Source organism: Oncorhynchus mykiss, chromosome Y (assembly GCF_013265735.2).
Source record: "Oncorhynchus mykiss isolate Arlee chromosome Y, USDA_OmykA_1.1, whole genome shotgun sequence".
NCBI lineage: Eukaryota > Metazoa > Chordata > Actinopteri > Salmoniformes > Salmonidae > Oncorhynchus > Oncorhynchus mykiss.
Window position 1 is genome coordinate 46,200,269 of NC_048593.1, and position 25,169 is coordinate 46,225,437.

Genomic DNA, 25,169 nt, shown 5'->3' on the forward strand with positions numbered 1-25,169 from the left:
CTACAGATATAGCAGACTGACCCTAGCCCCCCGACACATAAACTACTGCATCATAAATACTGGAGGCTGATACAGGAAAACTCTGAAACATCCATGAGAGCACCAGCTGTTCCGGATGACTGTGTGATCACGCTCTTTGTAGCCGATGTGAGCGAGACCTTTAAACAGGTTAACATTCACAAAGCCGCGGGGCCAGATGGATTACCAGGATTACCAGGAAAGTGTCTTTACTGGCATTTTCAACCTCTCCTTGACCGAGTTTGTAATACTTACATGTTTCAAGCAGACCACCACAGTCCCGGTGCCCTAGAAAGCTAAGGTAACCTGCCTAAATGATTACCGCCCCGTAGCACTTACGTCGGTAGCCATGAAGTGCTTTGAAAGGCTAATCATGGCTCACATCAACATCATCATCCCAGACACCCTAGCCCCACTCCAATTCACATACCTCCCCAAACAGATCTACAGATGATGCAGTCTATTGCACTCCACACTTCCTTTTCACACCTGGACAAAAGGAAGACCTATGTGAGAATGCTGTTCATTGACCACAGCTCAGCGTTCAACACCATAGTGCCCACAAAGGTCATCACTAAGCTAAGGACCCTGGGATTAAACCCCTCCATCTGCAACTGGATCCTGGACTGCCTGACGGGCTGAGCCCCAGGTGGTAAGGGTAGGTAACAAGAAATCTGCTTCGCTGGCCCTCAACACAGGGTCCCTCAGGGGTGCTTAGTCCCCTCCTGTACTCCCTGTTCACCCATGACTGCGTGGTCAAGCACGAATCCAACACTATCATTAAGTTTGCTGATGACACAGCGGTCACCGACAATGATGAGACAGCCTATAGGGAGGAGGTCAGAGAACTGGCAGTGTGGTGCCAGGATAACAACCTCTCCCTCATTGTGATCAAGACGAAGAAGATGATCATGGACTACAGGAAAAGGAGGGCCGAGCACGCCCCCCATTAACATCGACCGTGCTGTAGTGGAGCGGGTCGAGAGTTTCAAGTTACTTGGTGTCACACACACCAAGACAGTTGTGAAGGCACTACAATGCCTTTTCCCCCCCAGGAGACTGAAAAGATTTGGCATTGGTCCCCAGATCGTCAAAACATTATACAGCTGCACCACCGAGAGCATCCTGACCGGTTGCATCAATGCCTGGTATAGCAACTGCTCGGCCTCCGACCGTAAGCAACTACAGAGGGTAATGTGTACAGCGCAGTACATCACTGGGGCCAAGCTTCCTGCCATCCAGGACCAATATACGAGGCGGTGTCAGAAGAAGGCCCTAAAAATTGTCAAAGACTCCAGTCACCCAAGTCATAGACTGTTCTCTCTGCTACTGCAGGTCAAGCAGTACCAATGACACCAGAGCTTTAAGTCTAGGTTCAAAATGTACTTTTTATAGAATTTTTTACTTTATTTAGTAAATATTTTCTTAACTCTATTTCTTGAACTGGTTAAGTGTTAGTTAAGGACTTTTAAGTAAGCATATCATGGTTGTGTTCGGCTCATGTGACAAACAATTTGATTTGCTCCGTTCCAGCCATTATTATGAGCCGTCCTCCCCACAGCAGCCTCCACTGATATCCATGTGTCCTATCTGTGCTTGGAGTTCAAAACATTTAACCCAAACTAAGCTACCAGTGGTTTAAAGGTCTTATTGAAACATGTTCTCAGAACGTTATTTAATAACCTTCAAATAACCTATCATTTACGTTCTCAGAATATTAATTAAACAACCGAAGAAAATTTCAGGGAACCATAGTAAAACGTTCTCAGAACCTCCCTGGAACCATAGTAAAACGTTCTCAGAACCTGCCTGTAACCATAGTAAAACGTTCTCAGAACCTCCCTGGAACCATAGTAAAACGTTCTCAGAACCTCCCTGGAACCATAGTAAAACGTTCTCAGAACCTCCCTGGAACCATAGTTAAACGTTCTCAGAACCTCCCTGGAACCATAGTTAAACGTTCTCAGAACCTCCCTGGAACCATAGTAAAACGATCTCAGGACCTCCCTGGAACCATAGTTAAACGATCTCAGGACCTCCCTGGAACCATAGTTAAACGATCTCAGAACCTCCCTGGAACCATAGTTAAACGTTCTCAGAACCCTCAGAACCTCCCTGGAACCATAGTTAAACGTTCTCAGAACCCTCAGAACCTCCCTGGAACCATAGTTAAACGTTCTCAGAACCTCCCTGGAACCATAGTTAAACGTTCTCAGAACCTCCCTGGAACCATAGTTAAACGTTCTCAGAACCTCCCTGGAACCATAGTTAAACGTTCTCAGAACCTCCCTGGAACCATAGTTAAACGTTCTCAGAACCTCCTTGGAACCATAGTTAAACGTTCTCAGAACCTCCCTGGAACCATAGTTAAACGTTCTCAGAACCTCCCTGGAACCATAGTTAAACGTTCTCAGAACCTCCCTGGAACCATAGTTAAACGTTCTCAGAACCTCCCTGGAACCATAGTTAAACGTTCTCAGAACCTCCCTGGAACCATAGTTAAACGTTCTCAGAACCCTCAGAACCTCCCTGGAACCATAGTTAAACGTTCTCAGAACCCTCAGAACCTCCCTGGAACCATAGTTAAACGTTCTCAGAACCTCCCTGGAACCATAGTTAAACGTTCTCAGAACCTCCCTGGAACCATAGTTAAACGTTCTCAAAACCTCCCTGGAACCATAGTTAAACGTTCTCAGAACCTCCCTGGAACCATAGTTAAACGTTCTCAGAACCTCCCTGGAACCATAGTAAAACGTTCTCAGAACCTCCCTGGAACCATAGTTAAACGTTCTCAGAACCTCCCTGGAACCATAGTTAAACGTTCTCAGAACCTCCCTGGAACCATAGTTAAACGTTCTCAGAACCTCCCTGGAACCATAGTTAAACATTCTCAGAACCTCCCTGGAACCATAGTTAAACGTTCTCAGAACCTCCCTGGAACCATAGTTAAACGTTCTCAGAACCTCCCTGGAACCATAGTTAAACGTTCTCAGAACCTTCCTGCAACCTAAAAATGTACATTCCCAAGCAAAATGTTTATTTCTGTTCTCAGAACATTTAAAAAAACTTTAAGTTTTACCAGTCTGGAAACGTATATCTTCATTCCTTCATTCCTTCATGAACTGGCCTTCATGAACTGGCCTTCATGAACTGGCCTTCGTGAACTGGCCTTCATGAACTAGCCTTCATGAACTAGCCTTCATGAACTGGCCTTCATGAACTGGCCTTCATGAACTGGCCTTCATGAACTAGCCTCTGTAAAATTATATATAAATCAGCTTGATCCCCTCTGTCGAAGATGCTTGGATCTTCTTTTTTTATATTTTCAGTGGGATTGTTAAGAAACACTTCCCCATAAAGAAACGTATATTTAAAAACAGGTTCAGCCCCCGGGGGCGACCGTGATCTTTCACAGTTACTCCACCTCAAGAATTCCATTTGGCGAAAGGCTCAGCACCCACATACTCAGGCTGACTGGCTCTCATTCAGACAAATAAGAAATAAGTGCACTCAGGCTATCCGGAAGGCCAAAGTTAGTTCCTTTAAGGAGCTGTTCTCTCTCTGTGGGTCTAACCACAAGAAGTTCTTAACAGTTAAAGACCTGGAGAATAAACCCTCTTCCTCACAGCTGCCCGTGTCCCTTAATGTTGATGATGTGGTTGTTACTCTTTAATCATTACTTCATTAAGTCAGGACTCAGACATGCCTCCTTGCTCATCCAACATTTCCTCATCTCCCAAACTTTCTAATGCGACTATCCCCGATGCTTCTCCCTCTCCCCCCCCCCCCCCCCCCCCCCCCCCGCTACAGTTTCTCCCTGCAGGTGGTCACTGAGTCCGAGGTGCTAAAGGGGCTTCTTAAACTTGACCCCAAAACAACGTATGGGTCAGATGGTTTAGACCCTTTCTTCTTTAAGGTTGCTGCCCCTCTATCATCACCAAGCCTGTCTCTCCTTTCTTCTTTAAGGTTGCTGCCCCTATCATCACCAAGCCTGTCTCTCCTTTCTTCTGTAGTAAAACCAACTGACTGGTATGCAATCTGGTTTCCACTCAGGTTATGGATGTGTCACTGCAACTTTAAAGGTCCTCAATGATGTCACCATTGTCCTTGATTCTAAACAATGTTTTGCTGCTATTTTTATTGGCTTGGCCAAAGCTTTTGATACGGTAGTTCTGTGTTATCACGATGCTCTGGTCGTGTGTCATCATGATGCTCTGGCCCTGTGTTATCATGATGCTCTGGTCCTGTGTCATCATGATGCTCTGGTCCTGTGTTATCATTATGCTCTGGTCCTGTGTTATCATGATGCTCTGGTCCTGTGTTATCATGATGCTCTGGTCCTGTGTCATCATGATGCTCTGGTCCTGTGTTATCATTATGCTCTGGTCCTGTGTTATCATGATGCTCTGGTCCTGTGTTATCATGATGCTCTGGTCCTGTGTTATCATTATGCTCTGGTCCTGTGTTATCATGATGCTCTGGTCCTGTGTTATCATGATGCTCTGGTCCTGTGTTATCATTATGCTCTGGTCCTGTGTTATCACAATGCTCTGGTCCTGTGTTATCATGATGCTCTGGTCCTATGTTATCATTATGCTCTGGTCCTGTGTCATCATGATGCTCTGGCCCTGTGTTATCATGATGCTCTGGCCCTGTGTTATCATGATGCTCTGGTCCTGTGTTATCATTATGCTCTGGTCCTGTGTTATCATGATGCTCTGGCCCTGTGTTATCATGATGCTCTGGTCCTGTTACATCATGATGCTCTGGTCCTGTGTTATCATGATGCTCTGGTTCTGTGTTATCATGATGCTCTGGTCCTGTGTTATCATGATGCTCTGGTCCTGTGTTATCACGATGCTCTGGTCCTGTGTTATCATGATGCTCTGGCCCTGTGTTATCATGATGCTCTGGTCCTGTGCCATCATGATGCTCTGGTCCTGTGTTATCATTATGCTCTGGTCCTGTGTCATCATGATGCTCTGGTCCTGTGTTATCATGATGCTCTGGTCCTGTGTTATCATGATGCTATGGCCCTGTGTTATCATGATGCTCTGGTCCTGTGTTATCATGATGCTATGGCCCTGTGTTATCATGATGCTCTGGTCCTGTGTTATCATTATGCTCTGGTCCTGTGTTATCATGATGCTCTGGTCCTGTGTGAATATTATTGTGAATGCTATTATTCTGTTCTGCTAATATATATGATTCATGATGCTAATATAAGACAGAGTTTTATAACATTACGCAGGTGGGGGAGGGGGGAGAGAGGGAGAGAGAGATAAGGAAAGGGGAGATAACGAGAGAGAGAGAGAGATGGGGAGAGAGGGAGAGAGAGAGAGAAATGGGCAAAGGGGAGAGGGGGAAAGGGGAGAGAGGGAGAGAGAGATAATGAGAGAGATAATAAATGCGTTCCAGTGTAAATAGAAACTCATTATCTCAGGAGACACAGACTATTTTTAAACAAACATCCGTTCCCATAACCATCTCTGTATCACCCACCCACTCACCCACTCACTCACACACACACACACACACACACACACACACACACACACACACACACACACACACACACACACACACACACACACACACACACACACACACCCCCCACACACACACCCCCACACACACACACACACCCCCCCCCTACACACACACACACACACACACACACACACACACACACACACACACACACACACACACACACACACACACACCCCACACACACCCCCCCCCCACACACACACACCCCACCCACTCACCCACACACACACACACACACACACACACACACACACACACACACACACACACACACACACACACACACACACACCCCACACACACCCCCCCCCCACACACACACACACCCCACCCACTCACCCACCCACTCACCCACTCACTCACACACACACACACACACACACACACACACACACACACACACACACACACACACACACACACACACACACCCCCCACACACACACCCCCACACACACACACACCCCCCCCCCTACACACACACACACACACACACACACACACACACACACACACACACACACACACACACACCCCACACACACCCCCCCCCCACACACACACACACCCCACCCACTCACCCACACACACACACACACACACACACACACACACACACACACACACACACACACACACACACACACACACACACACACACACACACACACGCACACACACGCACACACACGCACACACACACACACACACACGTGTAGTACATCATCATGCCCCTCCATCTTTCTGTGTATTGACAACTGGGGGGCAGAGTTTTAGCATTGACATCTGAAATAGCTGTTGGCTAGATGCGTTTTCAAAAGTAGTGATGTGTGGGTGTTTTCTTTTCATTCTGTCCGACCAATCCCCACCCACACAGACACAGTGGATATGGAGAGAGAGAGTGGGTGGGAGGAGATGAGAGGGACAGATTGAAGAGAGAGAGAGATGTGGAAGAAACAGGGGGAGGAGAGAGAGAAAGAGAGAGAGAAAGAGAGAGATGTGGAAGAAACAGGGGGGGAGAGAGAGAAAGAGAAAGAGAGAGAGAAAGAGAGAGATGTGGAAGAAACAGGGGGAGGAGAGAGATAAAGAGAAAGAGAGAGATGTGGAAGAAACAGGGGGAGGAGAAAGAGAAAGAGAGAAAGAGAGAGATGTGGAAGAAACAGGGGGGGAGAGAGAGACAGAGAGATGTGGAAGAAACAGGGGGAGGAGAGAGAGACAGAGAGAGAGAAAGAGAGAGATGTGGAAGAAACAGGGGGAGGAGAGAGAGAAAGAGAGAGATGTGGAAGAAACAGGGGGAGGAGAGAGAGAAAGAGAGAGAGAAAGAGAGAGATGTGGAAGAAAGGGGAGGAGAGAGAGAAAGAGAGAGATGTGGAAGAAACAGGGGGAGGAGAGAGAGAAAGAGAGAGATGTGGAAGAAACAGGGGGAGGAGAGAGAGAAAGAGAGAGAGAGAAAGAGAGAGATGTGGAAGAAAGGGGAGGAGAGAGAGAAAGAGAGAGAGAAAGAGAGAGATGTAGAAGAAAGGGGAGGAGAGAGAGAAAGAGAGAGAGAGAAAGAGAGAGATGTGGAAGAAACAGCGGGAGGAAAGAGAGAGACAGCCAGGTTTCCATCCAACCTTCTTATGTGAGTAAGAAGTACATGTTGGATAAAACATTTCATCACAGGCCCGATGGAAACCACCAATTTGTCGGTAAACTTCCCTAATGTCGACAAAACAAAATATGCTTGATCTGCGATCTTTTTGTATCTGTAAAATGAATTATGCGAGAAATCACGGTGGGAATCCCTTTAATGGGCAAAGATTTATATAATAACCTTCATAAAGTTTATTAGACTACAGATGGAAGACATTATGAAGCATCCAGTTTATTAGACTACAGATGGAAGACATTATGAAGCATCCAGTTTATTAGACTACAGATGAAAGACATTATGAAGCATCCAGTTTATTAGACTACAGATGGAAGACATTATGAAGCATCCAGTTTATTAGACTACAGATGAAAGACATTATGAAGCATCCAGTTTATTAGACTACAGATGGAAGACATTATGAAGCATCCAGTTTATTAGACTACAGATGGAAGACATTATGAAGCATCCAGTTTATTAGACTACAGATGGAAGACATTATGAAGCATCCAGTTTATTAGACTACAGATGGAAGACATTATGAAGCATCCAGTTTATTAGACTACAGATGGAAGACATTATGAAGCATCCAGTTTATTAGACTACAGATGGAAGACATTATGAAGCATCCAGTTTATTAGACTACAGATGGAAGACATTATGAAGCATCCAGTTTATTAGACTACAGATGGAAGACATTATGAAGCATCCAGTTTATTAGACTACAGATGGAAGACATTATGAAGCATCCAGTTTATTAGACTACAGATGAAAGACATTATGAAGCATCCAGTTTATTAGACTACAGATGAAAGACATTATGAAGCATCCAGTTTATTAGACTACAGATGGAAGACATTATGAAGCATCCAGTTTATTAGACTACAGATGGAAGACATTATGAAGCATCCAGTTTATTAGACTACAGATGGAAGACATTATGAAGCATCCAGTTTATTAGACTACAGATGGAAGACATTATGAAGCATCCAGTTTATTAGACTACAGATGGAAGACATTATGAAGCATCCAGTTTATTAGACTACAGATGGAAGACATTATGAAGCATCCAGTTTATTAGACTACAGATGGAAGACATTATGAAGCATCCAGTTTATTAGACTACAGATGGAAGACATTATGAAGCATCCAGTTTATTAGACTACAGATGAAAGACATTATGAAGCATCCAGTTTATTAGACTACAGATGAAAGACATTATGAAGCATCCAGTTTATTAGACTACAGATGGAAGACATTATGAAGCATCCAGTTTATTAGACTACAGATGAAAGACATTATGAAGCATCCAGTTTATTAGACTACAGATGGAAGACATTATGAAGCATCCAGTTTATTAGACTACAGATGAAAGACATTACGAAGCATCCAGTTTATTAGACTACAGATGAAAGACATTATGAAGTGTAACCGATGTGAAATGACTCGCTCTGAGACCTTGAAGTAGTGGCTCCCCTTCCTCTGCCGCGGCTTTTGTGGAGCGACGGGTAACGATCCCTCGAGGGTGACTGTTGTCTGTGTGCGGAGGGTCCCTGGTTCGAGCCCAGGTCGGGGCGAAGAGAGGAACGCAAGCAAAACTGTTACACATGCAGTTTATCACAGATGAAATACAATCTTACTCTGGTGACACGATGATCAATAAAAATAATCGGGCTCTTATCCATAATAATCTCATCCTGTATCTGTGAGCTGTAATCTAGACTAGCCCCACTGTATCTGTGAGCTGTAATCTAGACTAGCCCCACTGTATCTGTGAGCTGTAATCTAGACTAGCCCCACTGTATCTGTGAGCTGTAATCTAGACTAGCCCCACTGTATCTGTGAGCTGTAATCTAGACTAGCCCCACTGTATCTGTGAGCTGTAATCTAGACTAGCCCCACTGTATCTGTGAGCTGTAATGTAGACTAGCCCCACTGTATCTGTGAGCTGTTGGCTAGAGAGGGGCACGTGCCGCGATCAGAGTGGGTATATTATAACGTGACAGTTTTTGTAGCGATACCATCAGTAGAGTGGAAAAGGCGATGGAAACACATGTAATTTATATTTCTTTATACACACACACTCACACTTTATTCTGAAAATATCTTTCAGTTAAATTCGCAAGATCATCACGCACAGCCTTTTTATCCACAAACACGTCTAATGGAGCTTGATCAAGTTTGATGGAAACATCTCTGATGGGAAAATGCACATCTTGTTTTTAATGCTGATTTCTGAATATTCACATGAAAATCTGTCGCCAATTGGATGGAAAACTAGCTACAGAGAGAGACTGAGACGCAGAGAGAAAGAGAGAGTTAAAACACTGTATATATATAATATGACATTTGGATTGTCTTTATTGTTTTGAAACTTCTGTATGTGTAATGTTTACTGTTCATTTTTATTGTTTATTTCACTTTATATATTATCTACCTCACTTGCTTTGGCAATGTTAACACGTTTCCCATGCCAATAAAGCGCCTTGAATTGAATTGAATTGAGAGGTGGAGGAGGAGTAGAAGAGAGAGGGATGAGAGAGAGGTAGAGCCAGGTGGATGATGAAAGAGAGATAGAGATGGAGGAGAGAAATGTAGAGGAGAGGGACAGACAGAGAGAGAGAGGGGTGGAGAAGAGAGAGGTGGAAGAACGAGAGAGAGAAAGAGAGAGAGAGGTGGAAAAGAGAGAGGTGGAGGAGAGGGAGGGAGACAAAGAGAGAGAGGTGGAGGAGAGGGAGGGAGACAGAGAGAGACAGAGCGACAGAGAGGTGGAAAATAGAGAGGTGGAGGAGATGGAGGGAGACAGAGAGGGACAGACAGAGAGAAAGAGAGGTGGAGAAGAGAGAGGTGGAAGAACGAGAGAGAGAAAGAGAGGTGGAAGAAAGAGAGAGCGAAAGAGAGAGATGGAAAAGAGAGAGGTGGAGGAGTGGGAGGGAGACAGAGAGGGACAGACACAGAGAGAGAGAGAGGTGGAGAAAAGAGAGGTGGAAGAACGAGAGAGAGAAAGAGAGAGGTGGAAGAAAGAGAGAGCGAAAGAGAGAGATGGAAAAGAGAGAGGTGGAGGAGTGGGAGGGAGACAGAGAGGGACAGACACAGATAGAGAGAAGTGGAGAAGAGAGAGATGGAGGAGAGTTTGAATAGAGAGAGGGAGTAGAGGGAGAGAGAGAGAAGGGTGGAAAAGAGAGAGGTGGAGGAGAGGGAGGGAGACAAAGAGAGAGAGGTGGAGGAGAGAGAGATGGAGGAGAGTTTGAATAGAGAGAGGGAGTAGAGGGAGAGAGAGAGAAGGGTGGAAAAGAGAGAGGTGGAGGAGAGGGAGGGAGACAAAGAGAGAGAGGTGGAGGAGAGGGGAGGGAGACAGAGAGAGACAGAGAGGTGGAGGGTTATTAAAGGTAATTGAACAGGGAGTCAGTCTGTAATTATGAGGTGAGGATTGGAGCTCACAGGTCAGAGACAGAATCCTACAGGACACACACAGACACACGACACACACACACTCCTACATAGTTGACCTACATAGAATTTTTTTTCAACCATATTTATTAAGCGTTGTGCATTGAAATATCACAATTAGTTCAACAGTAAGAAAAACGACAGAAATAATCTTAAAACAAAACTATAACATGATCCGCTCCTCAGTTTTAATAAAAAAGACTAATAGAAACAACCAGTATTGTAGTAAACATTCAAAGGTACTGTCTGGTACAACACAACTCTATAGTCTAAGGATCATGAAATAGATTCAGCCGTAGGCCGATGTTTTCTGGAGAGGCTGGTCGGTGGGCAGCGACGTAATTACAAACCCTTTCAAACCTTACTTACATTTGTATGAGATCACATATGTCTGTCTCTCTGTTATGCGTGGGAATACTTGGGAACAGATTTCTCAAATTAAAATCGTTTGGATCTGATTTCCTGCTGTTTTTTTTTACGTCCAACAATTTAAATAAAACCACCCGCAGGCCAAATAAAACCACCCGCAGGCCAAATAAAAACACCCGCTGGCCTAATAAAACCACCCGCAGGCCAAATAAAACCACCCGCGGGCCAAATAAAACCACCCGCTGGCCAAATAAAACCACCCGCGGGCCAAATAAAACCACCCGCAGGCCAAATAAAACCACCCGCGGGCCAAATAAAACCACCCGTGGGCCAAATAAAACCACCCGCGGGCCAAATAAAACCACCCGCTGGCCAAATAAAACCACCCACAGGCCAAATAAAACCACCCGCGGGCCAAATAAAACCACCCGCAGGCCAAATAAAACCACCCGCAGGCCAAATAAAACCACCCGCAGGCCAAATAAAACCACCCGCAGGCCAAATAAAAACACCCGCAGGCCAAATAAAACCACCCGCAGGCCAAATAAAACCACCCGCAGGCCAAATAAAACCACCCACGGGCCAAATAAAACCACCCGCAGGCCAAATAAAACCACCCGCAGGCCAAATAAAAACACCCGCAGGCCAAATAAAACCACCCGCAGGCCAAATAAAACCACCCACAGGCCAAATAAAACCTCCCGCGGGCCAAATAAAACCACCCACAGGCCAAATAAAACCACCCACAGGCCAAATAAAACCACCCGCAGGCCAAATAAAAACACCCGCAGGCCAAATAAAACCACCCGCAGGCCAAATAAAACCACCCCCGGGCCAAATAAAACCACCCCCGGGCCAAATGAAACCACCCGCAGGCCTAATAAAACCACCCGCTGGCCTAATAAAACCACCCGCTGGCCTAATCAAACCACCCGTGGGCCAAATAAAACCACCCGCTGGCCTAATAAAACCACCCCCAGGCCTAATAAAACCACCTGCGGGCCAAATAAAACCACCCGCGGGCCACAAGTTGGGGAACCCTGTTATAAAGGTCTGTTGTCAGAAAGGCAGAGAGATAGATAAAGAGAGAAGAGATCCCTAATAAACTTTATAAAGTAATGATTACAGACATGTTATTATCCAAACAAGTTTCTAGACTATCTGCTATTGGCACAGATCAGCATGCACACATTGATAAGACCACCAGGTATCACTCAGATCCAATACGGATTATTGGTTATAACATATTGATTAGTATCGAAATTAGAATATAAACATCCTGTATGTTCTGTTTCCGTACACGTCCTCAGAGTTGATATGAGAGCGATCATTGATTATCATCGATCATTGATTATTGGAACATTCTGCATATCCACACGTAAGCCTGGTCCCGGATCAGTTTGTGCTCTTTGCCGACTCCACTGCTTACCCTTCAAACTAACATGACAGCAACAAACACATCTGGCACTCAGGCTAATAAACGTCCTCTCTGCTCTGGTAAACAGAAACACTGGACGAGAGAGGAGGTTTGAACTAGCCGTTTGCTCCACCCTGGAACAGATGCCAGGACTATGTGTAATACACAGTAGGCCAAAAATACTGTAGCATTTGTGGCTATTGCTATCAAAGTCCGAACTACAGATGCAGGATCTTAATTTGACCCAGTTTTAATCCTGCAGCAACAGGAAACGTGAATGATTATGTGGATTATAATTCATGTACATTTTTGAATTAGGGTGATACATTTTTTCGTAAGGGAGAAAATCAAGTCTGAAATTTAAAAGTGGCAATCACAAACTTCTGAAGCCTTTTTAAAACCTCAAATAATTTACACATTTTAAGGAAAGTTATCCTGCAACAGGGTGATCAAATTAAGATCCTACATATGTAGGCCTACATATAAAATCATTTCCAAATGGAAAAAGAGTAGAATTAGATTAGAATAAAACCAATACATTTTCAAAGCTGTCCTATTGGCACATTTCATATTCTTAATATATTACAACATGCTTCAAACAAAGTTGAACAATTTGCCATATTACAAGATATGACAAAAAAAAGCCAAATCGCCAGTATTGTTCCCTTTCTATATAAAATACGAGTCACTTATTTTACAAAACAGTATTGTCAACATGCAGATCTGAAGCACATCGAGGTAGTCAGCCAATCACAGAGAATCACATAACATGTCGCTTGTGTGTGTGTGTGTGTGTGTGTGTGTGTGTGTGTGTGTGTGTGTGTGTGTGTGTGTGTGTGTGTGTGTGTGTGTGTGTGTGACGGTATGAGCAGGTAGAGTATTTTGGTTCTAAGTTCATACCACATCCTGAGTGTTGTATTTGTCTACATCAACTGACGAGGCTCCCACTATGGGGGCCTGGTCAGAAGTAGCTTCCTCCTATAGGGAACACGGTGCCACTTGGGAGGCAGCCTGATAGTAACTAGTTAACAATAATAATAATGATGTACATTCAGATCACTAAATCTAGTTAGTCAACTCTAGAGAATCAGAACCAGTATAACATTACGTTTCAATCTGTTACTTTGAAGCAACTGCCCAGTTATCAGGTAGCATCAGTCCAGTCAAATTAAAAACATCATTATTTACATATTTTTTTTTCTCAGCTTGGGCATATTGCAAGTGATACAACAACTGATCTATTTTATTAGCAAAGTTTTTAAATATAATATGGTCTGTTTGCTTGACATGAACATGAATCTTTATTGATCGGTATAAACCCACACCATTCTGTTGTTGGGGTATAAACCCACACCATTCTGTTGTTAGGGTATACACCCACAACATTCTGTTGTTGGGGTAAAAACCCACACCATTCTGTTGTTGGGGTAAAAACCCACACCATTCTGTTGTTAGGGTATACACCCACACCATTCTGTTGTTGGGGTAAAAACCCACACCATTCTGTTGTTGGGGTATAAACCCACACCATTCTGTTGTTGGGGTAAAAACCCACACCATTCTGTTGTTAGGGTATACACCCACAACATTCTGTTGTTAGGGTATACACCCACACCATTCTGTTGTTGGGGTATAAACCCACACCATTCTGTTGTTAGGGTATACACCCACACCATTCTGTTGTTAGGGTATACACCCACACCATTCTGTTGTTAGGGTATACACCCACACCATTCTGTTGTTAGGGTATACACCCACACCATTCTGTTGTTAGGGTATACACCCACACCATTCTGTTGTTAGGGTATACACCCACACCATTCTGTTGTTAGGGTATACACCCACACCATTCTGTTGTTAGGGTATACACCCACACCATTCTGTTGTTAGGGTATACACCCACACCATTCTGTTGTTAGGGTATACACCCACACCATTCTGTTGTTAGGGTATACACCCACACCATTCTGTTGTTAGGGTATACACCCACACCATTCTGTTGTTAGGGTATACACCCACACCATTCTGTTGTTAGGGTATACACCCACACCATTCTGTTGTTAGGGTATACACCCACACCATTCTGTTGTTAGGGTATACACCCACACCATTCTGTTGTTAGGGTATACACCCACACCATTCTGTTGTTAGGGTATACACCCACACCATTCTGTTGTTAGGGTATACACCCACACCATTCTGTTGTTAGGGTATACACCCACACCATTCTGTTGTTAGGGTATACACCCACACCATTCTGTTGTTAGGGTATACACCCACACCATTCTGTTGTTAGGGTATACACCCACACCATTCTGTTGTTAGGGTATACACCCACACCATTCTGTTGTTAGGGTATACACCCACACCATTCTGTTGTTAGGGTATACACCCACACCATTCAAACAAAGAAACACTGCTTTTTATCAAACTTAAGTACAATTTTTGGAAAGAAAACTTCACTCATATTGTAGATAGTTATAGGTCATATTTCAAAGAAATCTGAAAACACTGGACAACTACTTTAATAACATACCTTAAAGGTGTACTACAACTACTGGTACTACTGGTACTACTACTACTGTTACTACTACTACCGTTACTACTGCCACTACTACTACTGCTGTTACTGCTACTGTTACTGTTACTGCTACTACTGGTACTACTGTTACTGTTACTACTACTACTGGTACCACCGTTACTACTGCTACTGTTACAACTGTTACTACTACTGTTACTACTACTACTGTTACTACTACTACTACTACTACTACAAATACGACTACTACTACTGTTACTACTACTACTGTTACTACTACTACTATTACTACTGTCAATACTACCACTACTACTACTGGTACTACTACTAGTACTACCACTGTTACTACTACTACTACTACTACCCTACCACTGTTACTACTACTACTGATACTACTACTGTTACTACTATGACTGTTACTACAACTACTACCACTGCCACTACTACTGTTACTACTACTAATTATACTAATACTACTGCTGCTACTACTACTGTTACTACTACTACTACTACTTCTGTTACTACTACTACTGCTACTAATACTACTGCTGCTACTACTACTGTTACTACTACCAATACTACAATTTCTACTATTGTACTGTTACTATTACTAATGGTAGTAGCAGTAGTAACAATAGTAATAGTAGTAGTAGAAATGGTAGTATTAGTAGTATTAGTAGTAACATGATTAGTAGTAGTAGTAGTAACAGTAGTAGTAGTAGTAACAGTAGTAGTAGTAGTAACAGTGGAAGTAGTAGTAGTAACAGTAGTAGTAGTAGTAGCAGTATTAACAGTAGTAGTAGTAACAGTAGTAGTAGTACAAGTAGTAGTAGTAGTAGTAACAGTAGTAGAAGTAGTAGTAGTAGTAACAGTAGTAGTAGTAGTAGTAACAGTAGTAGAAGTAGTAGTAACAGTGGTGGTAGTAGTAGTAAAAGTGGTTGTAGTAGCAGTAGTAGTAGTAGTAGTAGTAGTAACAGTAGTAGTAGTAGTAGTAACAGTAGTAGAAGTAGTAGTAACAGTGGTGGTAGTAGTAGTAAAAGTGGTTGTAGTAGCAGTAGTAGTAGTAGTAGTAGTAGTAACAGTAGTAGTAGTAATAGTAACAGCAGTAGTAGTAGTAGTAGTAACATTAGTAGTAGTAGTAGTAGTAGCATTAGTAGTAGTAGTAGTAGTAGTAGTAGCAGGAGTAGTAGTAGTAACAATAGTAGTAGTAGTAGTAGTAGTAACAGTTGTAGAAGTGACAGTAGTAGTAGTAACAGTAGTAGTAATAATAGTAGTAGTAGTAGTAGTAGTAGTAGTAACAGTAGTAGTAGTAGTAGTAGTAGCAGGAGTAGTAGTAGTAACAGTAGTAGTAGTAGAAGTAGTAGTAGTAGTAACATTTGTAGAAGTGACAGTAGTAGTAGTAACAGAAGTAGTAGTAATAGTAGTAGTAGTAGTAGTAGTAGTAACAGTTGTAGAAGTGACAGTAGTAGTAGTAACTGTAGTAGTAGTAATAGTAGTAGTATTAGTAGTAGTAGTAGTAACAGTAGTAGTAGGAGCAGTAGTAGTAGTAGTAGACGTGTTTTGTACGTTTCTGTAAATAGTTTTTATGCTGTTCTGATTTAGTTAAGCAGGCTGGGGGAGGAGTCCTAGAAGAGTTAATCAGGCTGGGTGAGGAGTCCTATAAGAGTTAACCAGGCTGGGGGAGGAGTCCTAGAAAAGTTATCCAGGCTGGGGGAGGAGTCCTAGAAGAGTTAACCAGGCTGGGGGAGGAGTCCTGTAAGAGTTATCCAGGCTGGGGGAGGAGTCCTAGAAGAGTTAATCAGGCTGGGGGAGGAGTCCTATAAGAGTTATCCAGGCTGGGGGAGGAGTCCTAGAAGAGTTAACCAGGCTGGGGGAGGAGTCCTAGAAGAGTTCATCAGGCTTGGGGGAGGAGTCCTAGAAGAGTTAATCAGGCTGGGGGAGGAGTCCTATAAGAGTTAACCAGGCTGGGGGAGGAGTCTTAGAAGAGTTATCCAGGCTGGGGGAGGAGTCCTAGAAGAGTTAATCAGGCTGGGTGAGGAGTCCTATAAGAGTTAACCAGGCTGGGGGAGGAGTCCTAGAAGAGTTATTCAGGCTGGGGGACGAGTCTAGAAGAGTTAACCAGGCTGGGGGAGGAGTCCTAGAAGAGTTATTTAGGCTGGGGGAGGAGTCCTAGAAGAGTTATTCAGGCTGGGGGAGGAGTCCTAGAAGAGTTATTCAGGCTGGGGGAGGAGTGCTAGAAGAGTTATTCAGGCTGGGGGAGGAGTCCTAGAAGAGTTATTCATGCTGGGGGAGGAGTCCTATAAGAGTTATTCAGGCTGGGGGAGGAATCCTAGAAGAGTTTTTCAGGCCGGGGGAAGAGTCCTAGAAGAGTTATCCAGGCTGGGGGAGGAGTCCTAGAATAGTTATTCAGGCTGGGGGAGGAGTCCTAGAAGACAGTAGCTCTGGTAAACTGTCATCACAGTTGTTGGCACTGCTCTGGTATTCCTCCCAAACAGAGATGTCAGGTGATTTATTGTCACGTTGTTGTGTTACTGACAGGAATTTAGCAGTTTCGGGGGTTTTGTCTGGGAAGTGATTTCCACTGAAAGAAGTGTCACTGTTTTGGGCAGGGACTAAAACAGAAGAAGAACAGGAATAGGTCCAGTCATTGCCTGAATTTTGACCGATCTGCCAACACCTATTGGGAGGCATTGAGTCTGGTGAAGTGACCTCTGATTGGACGAGGTTGTGATGTAGGTGTGGCATAGTCATTATTGCTCCTGCCACTGCTCAGCTGTCAGTGCGTCCTGACACATGCCTTAACTCAGGAGGACCTGAGCTCTGAACTGTTACAATCCACATGTTGTGTCGTCCATCTGTGCTCTCAGAAACTGAGACTTTGTTGATTTTTCAGGTGTTCGGCCAGGCAGTCAGTCAGTCAGGCAGTCAGTCAGTCAGTCAGGCAGTCAGTCAGGCAGTCAGTCAGTCAGGCAGTCAGCCAGGCAGTCAGTCAGGCAGTCAGTCAGTCAGCCAGGCAGTCAGTCAGTCAGGCAGTCAGCCAGGCAGTCAGTCAGTCAGCCAGGCAGTCAGCCAGTCAGACAGTCAGTCAGTCAGACAGGCAGTCAGCCAGGCAGTCAGTCAGTCAGTCAGTCAGCCAGGCAGTCAGTCAGTCAGGCAGTCAGCCAGGCAGTCAGTCAGTCAGCCAGGCAGTCAGACAGGCAGTCAGTCAGTCAATCAGTCAGTCAGCCAGGCAGTCAGCCAGTCAGACAGTCAGTCAGTCAGACAGGCAGTCAGCCAGGCAGTCAGTCAGGCAGTCAGTCAGGCAGTCAGTCAGTCAGACAGTCAGGCAGTCAGTCAGACAGTCAGTCAGCCAGGCAGTCAGTCAGTCAGTCAGGCAGTCAGTCACCCATCAGCTCAGCTGGCAGCAACAGCATGTCTTTACTTCTAGTCTTCAGTGAAGCTGTACTGCGGTCCTGAGACCCTTTCAGTCTTTAGTGTGGCTGAACTGCGGTCCTGAGGCCCTTCAGTCTTTAATGTGGCTGTACTGAGGCCGTTCAGTCTTTAATGTGGCTGTACTGGGGTCCTGAGGCCCTTCAGTCTTTAATGTGGCTGTACTGAGGCCGTTCAGTCTTTAATGTGGCTGTACTGGGGTCCTGAGGCCCTTCAGTCTTTAATGTGGCTGTACTGAGGCCGTTCAGTCTTTAGTGTGGCTGAACTGCGGTCCTGAGGCCCTTCAGTCTTTAATGTGGCTGTACTGCGGTCCTGAGACCCTTTAATGTGGCTGTACTGAGGCCCTGAGGCCCTTCAGTCTTTAATGTGGCTGTACTGCGGTCCTGAGACCCTTTCAGTCTTTAGTGTGGCTGTACTGCGGTCCTGAGGCCCTTCAGTCTTTAATGTGGCTGTACTGAGGCCGTTCAGTCTTTAATGTGGCTGTACTGGGGTCCTGAGGCCCTTCAGTCTTTAATGTGGCTGTACTGCGGTCCTGAGACCCTTTCAGTCTTTAGTGTGGCTGTACTGCGGTCCTGAGGCCCTTCAGTCTTTAATGTGGCTGTACTGGGGTCCTGAGGCCCTTCAGTCTTTAATGTGGCTGTACTGAGGCCCTTCAGTCTTTAATGTGGCTGTACTGGGGTCCTGAGGCCTTTTAATGTGGCTGTACTGGGGTCCTGAGGCCTTTTAATGTGGCTGTACTGGGGTCCTGAGGCCCTTCAGTCTTTAGTGTGGCTGTACTGCGGTCCTGAGGCCCTTCAGTCTTTAATGTGGCTGTACTGCGGTCCTGAGGCCCTCCCCCTGTCTCTCCTCCTGGCGTCCCCCAACACTCTCAGGGGGGAGAAACTATGGCTCTTATCCAAGGAAAGGAAATAAAGTTGAGTAAATATTGTGTAGCTCATCCAGCACTGTTGTACAGCTCTCCTCTCATTTCCTGTTTCTCCAACTGTGCACAACTAAATCTCCAAATGCAAAACTTCATATTCTAACCTCTTATTCCACAGAACACATCTCTAGTAGAGGGGGAGTTTACATGGAAGGGGAGGAGGAGTTTACAGGGAAGAGGAGGAAGAGGAGGAGGAGTTTACAGGGAAGAGGAGGAGGAGTTTACAGGGAAGAGGAAGAAGTGGAGGAGGAGTTTACAGGGAAGAGGAGCTCTGGCTGTAGTGCCGTAGCATCAGTCTGTCATATTTCCCCGGGGGACAGGGCTCACCCAGGGCAGACTCCGAGGCCAGGGAGGGGGGCGTGGTGCCAGGCGACTCCAGGGAGGAGTCTCTAAACGGGGAAGGAGGGGCCAGAGCAGCCAGCTCCTCCAGCAGCTCTGTGGTTCTCACCGCTGCAGTACCACACACCCCGCCCCCAGGACCATAGACCACACCGACCGACCCACCCACCCGGGGGTTGCCATGGTTAGAGGCGGCGATGGCTGCTACTTCAGCGTAGGTGGTGACTGTGGTATTTGGCTGTCTGGTGCGGGGTAGGATGTAGGGAGGAGGGCATGGGGCGGGGGTGAGGCCTGGACCCGGAGGAGGGGGGTCAGCTCCCTCCGGTGGCGACCCAGGGAGCATCATGTTGTTGAGCTGGCTGATGTTGGCGGTGAAACGGTTCACCACACAGCTAATCTGATCCATGATGTTGGAGCCCTGGGGCTGACTGCCCACCGTGCCCACACCAATACCCCTGTCACCTATACCACCAACACCTATATCCATGTCTAAATCACCCACACCAGTATTACCAACCCCACCACCACCACCAATATCACCTATGCCCCCCATACCTACACCCCTACCAACACCGCCAATATCACCTATGCCCCCCATACCTACACCCCTACCACCACCACCAATATCACCTATGCCCCCCATACCTACACCCCTACCACCACCACCAATATCACCTATGCCCCCCATACCTACACCCCTACCAACACCACCAATATCACCTATGCCCCCCATACCTACACCCCTACCACCACCACCAATATCACCTATGCCCCCCATACCTACACCCCTACCAACACTACCAATATCACCTATGCCCCCCATACCACCACCACCCCCCATCTTGCCCACTCCGCCATACACCCTTGTCTGAGGCCTCTCTGTCATGTAGTATGGCAGAGCCCTGATCTCCTCTCCGTCCTGGGACCCCTGAGCCCCCCGGGGGGGACATGGGTGGTAGGTTCCAGCGTGAGGCGAGGGAGGGCAAGGGTGGAAGCCTCCAACGCTTTGGCTGACTGTGGGCAGGGCTAGTGGGGAGGGTGAGGAGGGACAGCGGCGGTATGCTCCAACATGAGGCGAGGGAGGGCAGGGGTAGGTTCCAGGGGGGTAATGCTGCGCCCCCTGAGGTTCGTCGTAGACCCCCCTGTCCCCAAGTTGGGGCGTGGCGGGGGCGAGGTCGGGGGTGCCCGCCCCCTTAGAGAAGGGCTTAATGATGGCTGTCTGGTTGACCTCCTCCTTCTTCTTGATGTGGATAGAGATCCTCTTCCACAGGTTGGGTCTGTAGCCGCTGCGCTCATTCTGAGACCACGACACCGACTTGCCGTTGGAGCTGGGAGGGGGATGACATAATACAACAGGGTTTAAAACCTAACTGACCTCTAACCTCTAACCCCTAACCTTACTGACTTACAGTTGGAGCTGGGAGGGGGATGACATGCAACAGGGTTAAATATTTGACCGCTAACCCCTGACCTCTAACCGTTGACCTCTTCGCCGTGCTTACTTCTTGTTGGAGCTGCAGGGAGAACTAGAGGGTGAACTGATATGGTAGTGTCTGTATGCATCTTGAAAGGTAATTTTTTGGGAAATGTTTTACTCTGACCTCTAACCCCTAAATCCTAACTGACCCCAGTATCTGATATACTCTGACCTTTAACCCCTAAATCCTAACTGACTCCAGTACCTGATATACTCTGACCTCAAACCCCTAAATCCTAACTGACTCCAGTACCTGATATACTCTGACCTCAAACCCCTAAATCCTAACTGACTCCAGTACCTGATATACTCTGACCTTTAACCTCCTAAATCCTAACTGACTTCAGTACCTGACACAGTCCCGCCCAGATCCAGATGTCATCTGAACAGGCCCGCCATGCTCTTTGACTCGGCTACTAACCTCTAACCCCTGACCCTTACGGTACCTGAGGTTTTCTTCAGACCCCTTCCTTCTGAAGAGTCCAGCCATGGTCTTGGGTTTGGCAGCGTTAGCGGCTGTCTTGGCATCCCCTACATGCATACGGACCTGGGTAGAGGTGGTGAAGGCACTCCGTACGTTCTTCTCCGGCTTTGCCAGCATGATGTATACCTGGGGAAGACACACACACAGAGAGAGATAAAAAGTAATCACACCATTCATCAGCAGTAATACTTCTGTGTATGTTTTTTAATATGTGTAAATGTTGTCTAAGTGTGTGTAAATGCTGTCTAAGTGTGTGTAAATGTTGTCTAAGTGTGTGTAAATGCTGTCTAAGTGTGTGTAAATGCTGTCTAAGCGTGTGTAAATGCTGTCTAAGTGTGTGTACATGCTGTCTAAGTGTGTGTGAATGCTGTCTAAGTGTGTGTGAAAATGGTCTAAGTGTGTGTAAATGCTGTCTAAGTGCATGTAAATGCTGTCTAAGTGTGTGTAAATGCTGTCTAAGTGTGTGTGAATGCTGTCTAAGTGTGTGTGAATGCTGTCTAAGTGTGTGTAAATGCTGTCTAAGTGTGTGTAAATGCTGTCTAAGTGTGTGTGTGTGTGTGTGAATGCTGTCTAAGTGTGTGTAAATGCTGTCTAAGCGTGTGTAAATGCTGTCTAAGTGTGTGTACATGCTGTCTAAGTGTGTGTGAATGCTGTCTAAGTGTGTGTGAAAACGGTCTAAGTGTGTGTAAATGCTGTCTAAGTGCGTGTAAATGCTGTCTAAGTGTGTGTAAATGCTGTCTAAGTGTGTGTGAATGCTGTCTAAGTGTGTGTAAATGCTGTCTAAGTGTGTGTAAATGCTGTCTAAGTGTGTGTACATGCTGTCTAATGTGTGTAAATACTGTCTAAGTGTGTGTACATGCTGTCTAAGTATGTGTACATGCTGTTTAAATCTGTGTCCGAATACCCATATCAACATACTGTATACTACATACTTAATGAGTACCCATACTAACATACTGTATGCTATGTACTTAATGAGTACCCATACCAACATACTGTATACTACATACTTAATGAGTACTAACATACTAACATACTGAATACTACATGCTTAATGAGTACCCATACCAACATACTGTATACTACATACTATTAGTTAATTTTAGTATACTGTATCTGAACTGTATCCTTTCAGTTGAGCGTACCAGCGCTTCACCTGTCTACCAGATGTTGATGTTGTTGCTATGCAACCTCTTGCTAGCTTGTTAGCATAACAAAAGACTAGCTAGACATTTTACGATTTTGGGTGTGTTCGTAAATTCAATCTGGAGTGCCAGAGTGCGCTCTGGGCTTTGGTAAATCCAGATGTTGTCAGATTGTTCGTTTGTGAGCGTTTCACCCTCGGAGCGCATCAATATTATTGACCTCAATCCTATAGAAAATGTATGGGCAGAACTGGAAAAGCGAGTGTGAGCAAGGAGGCCTATAAACCTGACTCAGTTACACCAGCTCTGTCAGGAGGAATGGGCCGAAATTCCCCCAACCCCATTGTGTGAAGCTTGTGGGAGGATACCCGAAAAGATTTTACCCAAGTTAAACAACTTAAAGGCAATGCTACCAAATACTAATTGAGTTTATTTCAACTTCTGACCCACTGGGAATGTGATGAAAGAAATAAAAGCTGAATTAAATCATTCTCTCTACTATTATTTTGACATTTCACATTCTGAAAATAAAGTGGTGATCATAACTGACCTAAACAGGGAATTTTTACGAGGATTAAATGTCAGGAATGGTGAGAAACTGAGATGAAATGTGTTTGGCTAAGGTGTATGTAAACTTCCGACTTCAACTGTATCTAAGTGTGTGTGTGTGTGTGTGTGTGTGTGTGTGTGTGTGTGTGTGTGTGTGTGTGTGTGTGTGTGTGTGTCCTACCTTGGGGGCAAACATGCAGCAGAGAGCCACAGTAGCAGAGAGACTAACACTGAAACACATGGTGATGATCTTGTAGTTGGAGCCGAAGTAGATCGGGACGAAGGCCAGCCAGATGATGCAGGTGGTGTACATGGTGAAGGCTATATACTTAGCCTCATTGAAGTTAGCAGGAACGTTACGGGTCTGAGGGACACAGAGAGGAACTAATTACCATGGAGAAGAGAAGAGGTGTGTTGTGTGGGTGTCTGTCTGTCTGTCTGTCTGTCTGTCTGTGTGTGTGTCTCTGTCTGTGTGTGTCTGTCTGTCTGTCTGTCTGTCTGTCTGTCTGTCTGTCTGTCTGTCTGTCTGTCTGTCTGTATGTGTGTGTGTCTCTGTGTGTGTGTCTCTGTGTGTGTGTCTCTGTGTGTGTGTCTCTGTGTGTGTGTCTCTGTGTGTGTGTGTGTCTGTCTGTGTGTGTGTGTGTCTCTGTGTGTGTGTCTCTGGGTGTGTGTCTCTGGGTGTGTGTCTCTGGGTGTGTGTCTCTGTGTGTGTGTCAGTCTGTCTGTCTGTCTGTCACCTTAAAGGCGTAGAAGGTACAGCTGAGGATGAGCAGGCCGTTATAACCCAGAGGAGTTACTACTCCGAGTGTCGTCAGGTTGCAGATTAGATGGACCTCGCTGATACTGGGGTAGTCATAGATCACCTGGTGGAGAATCAATCACACGCAGACACACACATTGTCATTTTGCTTTCTGTTAACTGTAAATTTCTCCCGTGAAATGTCACCACTCTCTTTCACTCCCTCCATCCCTCCCTCCACTCCCTGTTCCTCCGTCCCTCCTCCTTCCGCTCCCGATCCCGTAACTCCTTCCATCCCTCCCTCCAGCCCACCTGCTTCCCTTCCTGACGATGATGTGGACGCCGATTAAGGCAGGCCCCCGTACATCTCTGATTCAGAGGGGTACAGTTGAATGCATTCAGTTGTACAACTGACTAGGTATCCCCCTTTCCCTCCTTCCCTCCCTCCTCTCCATTCTTACCTGTGGTGGTTGCATAATGAACAGAGCTACTATGATTCCTAGTTGTAGCAGGATGAGTAGGGAGGCGATGACCAGCTGAGCGCAGGCTGACATGAACCTGGGCTTCTTGGTACAGATTTTCTTCTTACTGCCAGCCAGGATTCGGGCTATACGGTTAGTCTGGAACAACAAAAAAAACAACACAGTCAGGATACCAGCTATACGGTTAGTCTGGAACAACAACAACAACAACACAGTCAGGATACCTGTAACGGTTTTCTTCTATCTCCTCCTCTGATGAAGAGGTAGAACAAGGATCGGACCAAAATGCAGCGTGTAGATTGCGATCCATGTTTTAATGAACAAACGTAAAACACGAATCAATGCAAACACTACAAAATAAAGAACGTGAATGAACGTAACGAAAACCTAAAACAGCCTATCTGGTGAAAAACACATAGACAGGAACAATCACCCACAAACACACAGTGAACCCCAGGCTACCTAAATATGGTTCCCAATCAGAGACAATGACGAACACCTGCCTCTGACTGAGAACCATATCAGGCTGAACATAGAAATAGACAAACAAGACATGAAACATAGAATGCCCACTCAGATCACACCCTGACCAATCAAAACATAGAAAATACAAAGTAAACTATGGTC

At 45.5% G+C, this 25,169-nt stretch overlaps 1 protein-coding gene across 1 annotated transcript in view; it reads right to left on the reverse strand.

Moving 5' to 3' along the window:
• Positions 1-18,294: 18,294 nt before the first annotated feature.
• Positions 18,295-25,169, reverse strand: part of grm5a (glutamate receptor, metabotropic 5a) — a 76,301-nt gene continuing 69,426 nt past the window's right edge. Inside the window, exons 14-18 of the mRNA XM_036967732.1 lie at positions 24,522-24,680; positions 24,059-24,184; positions 23,503-23,685; positions 21,590-21,753; positions 18,295-20,994 (exon numbers count right to left, since the gene is read on the reverse strand). Of these exons, the coding sequence (XP_036823627.1) occupies positions 19,581-20,994; positions 21,590-21,753; positions 23,503-23,685; positions 24,059-24,184; positions 24,522-24,680 (2,046 nt within the window). The 3' untranslated portion in view covers positions 18,295-19,580. The remainder of the gene's footprint in view (positions 20,995-21,589; positions 21,754-23,502; positions 23,686-24,058; positions 24,185-24,521; positions 24,681-25,169) is intronic.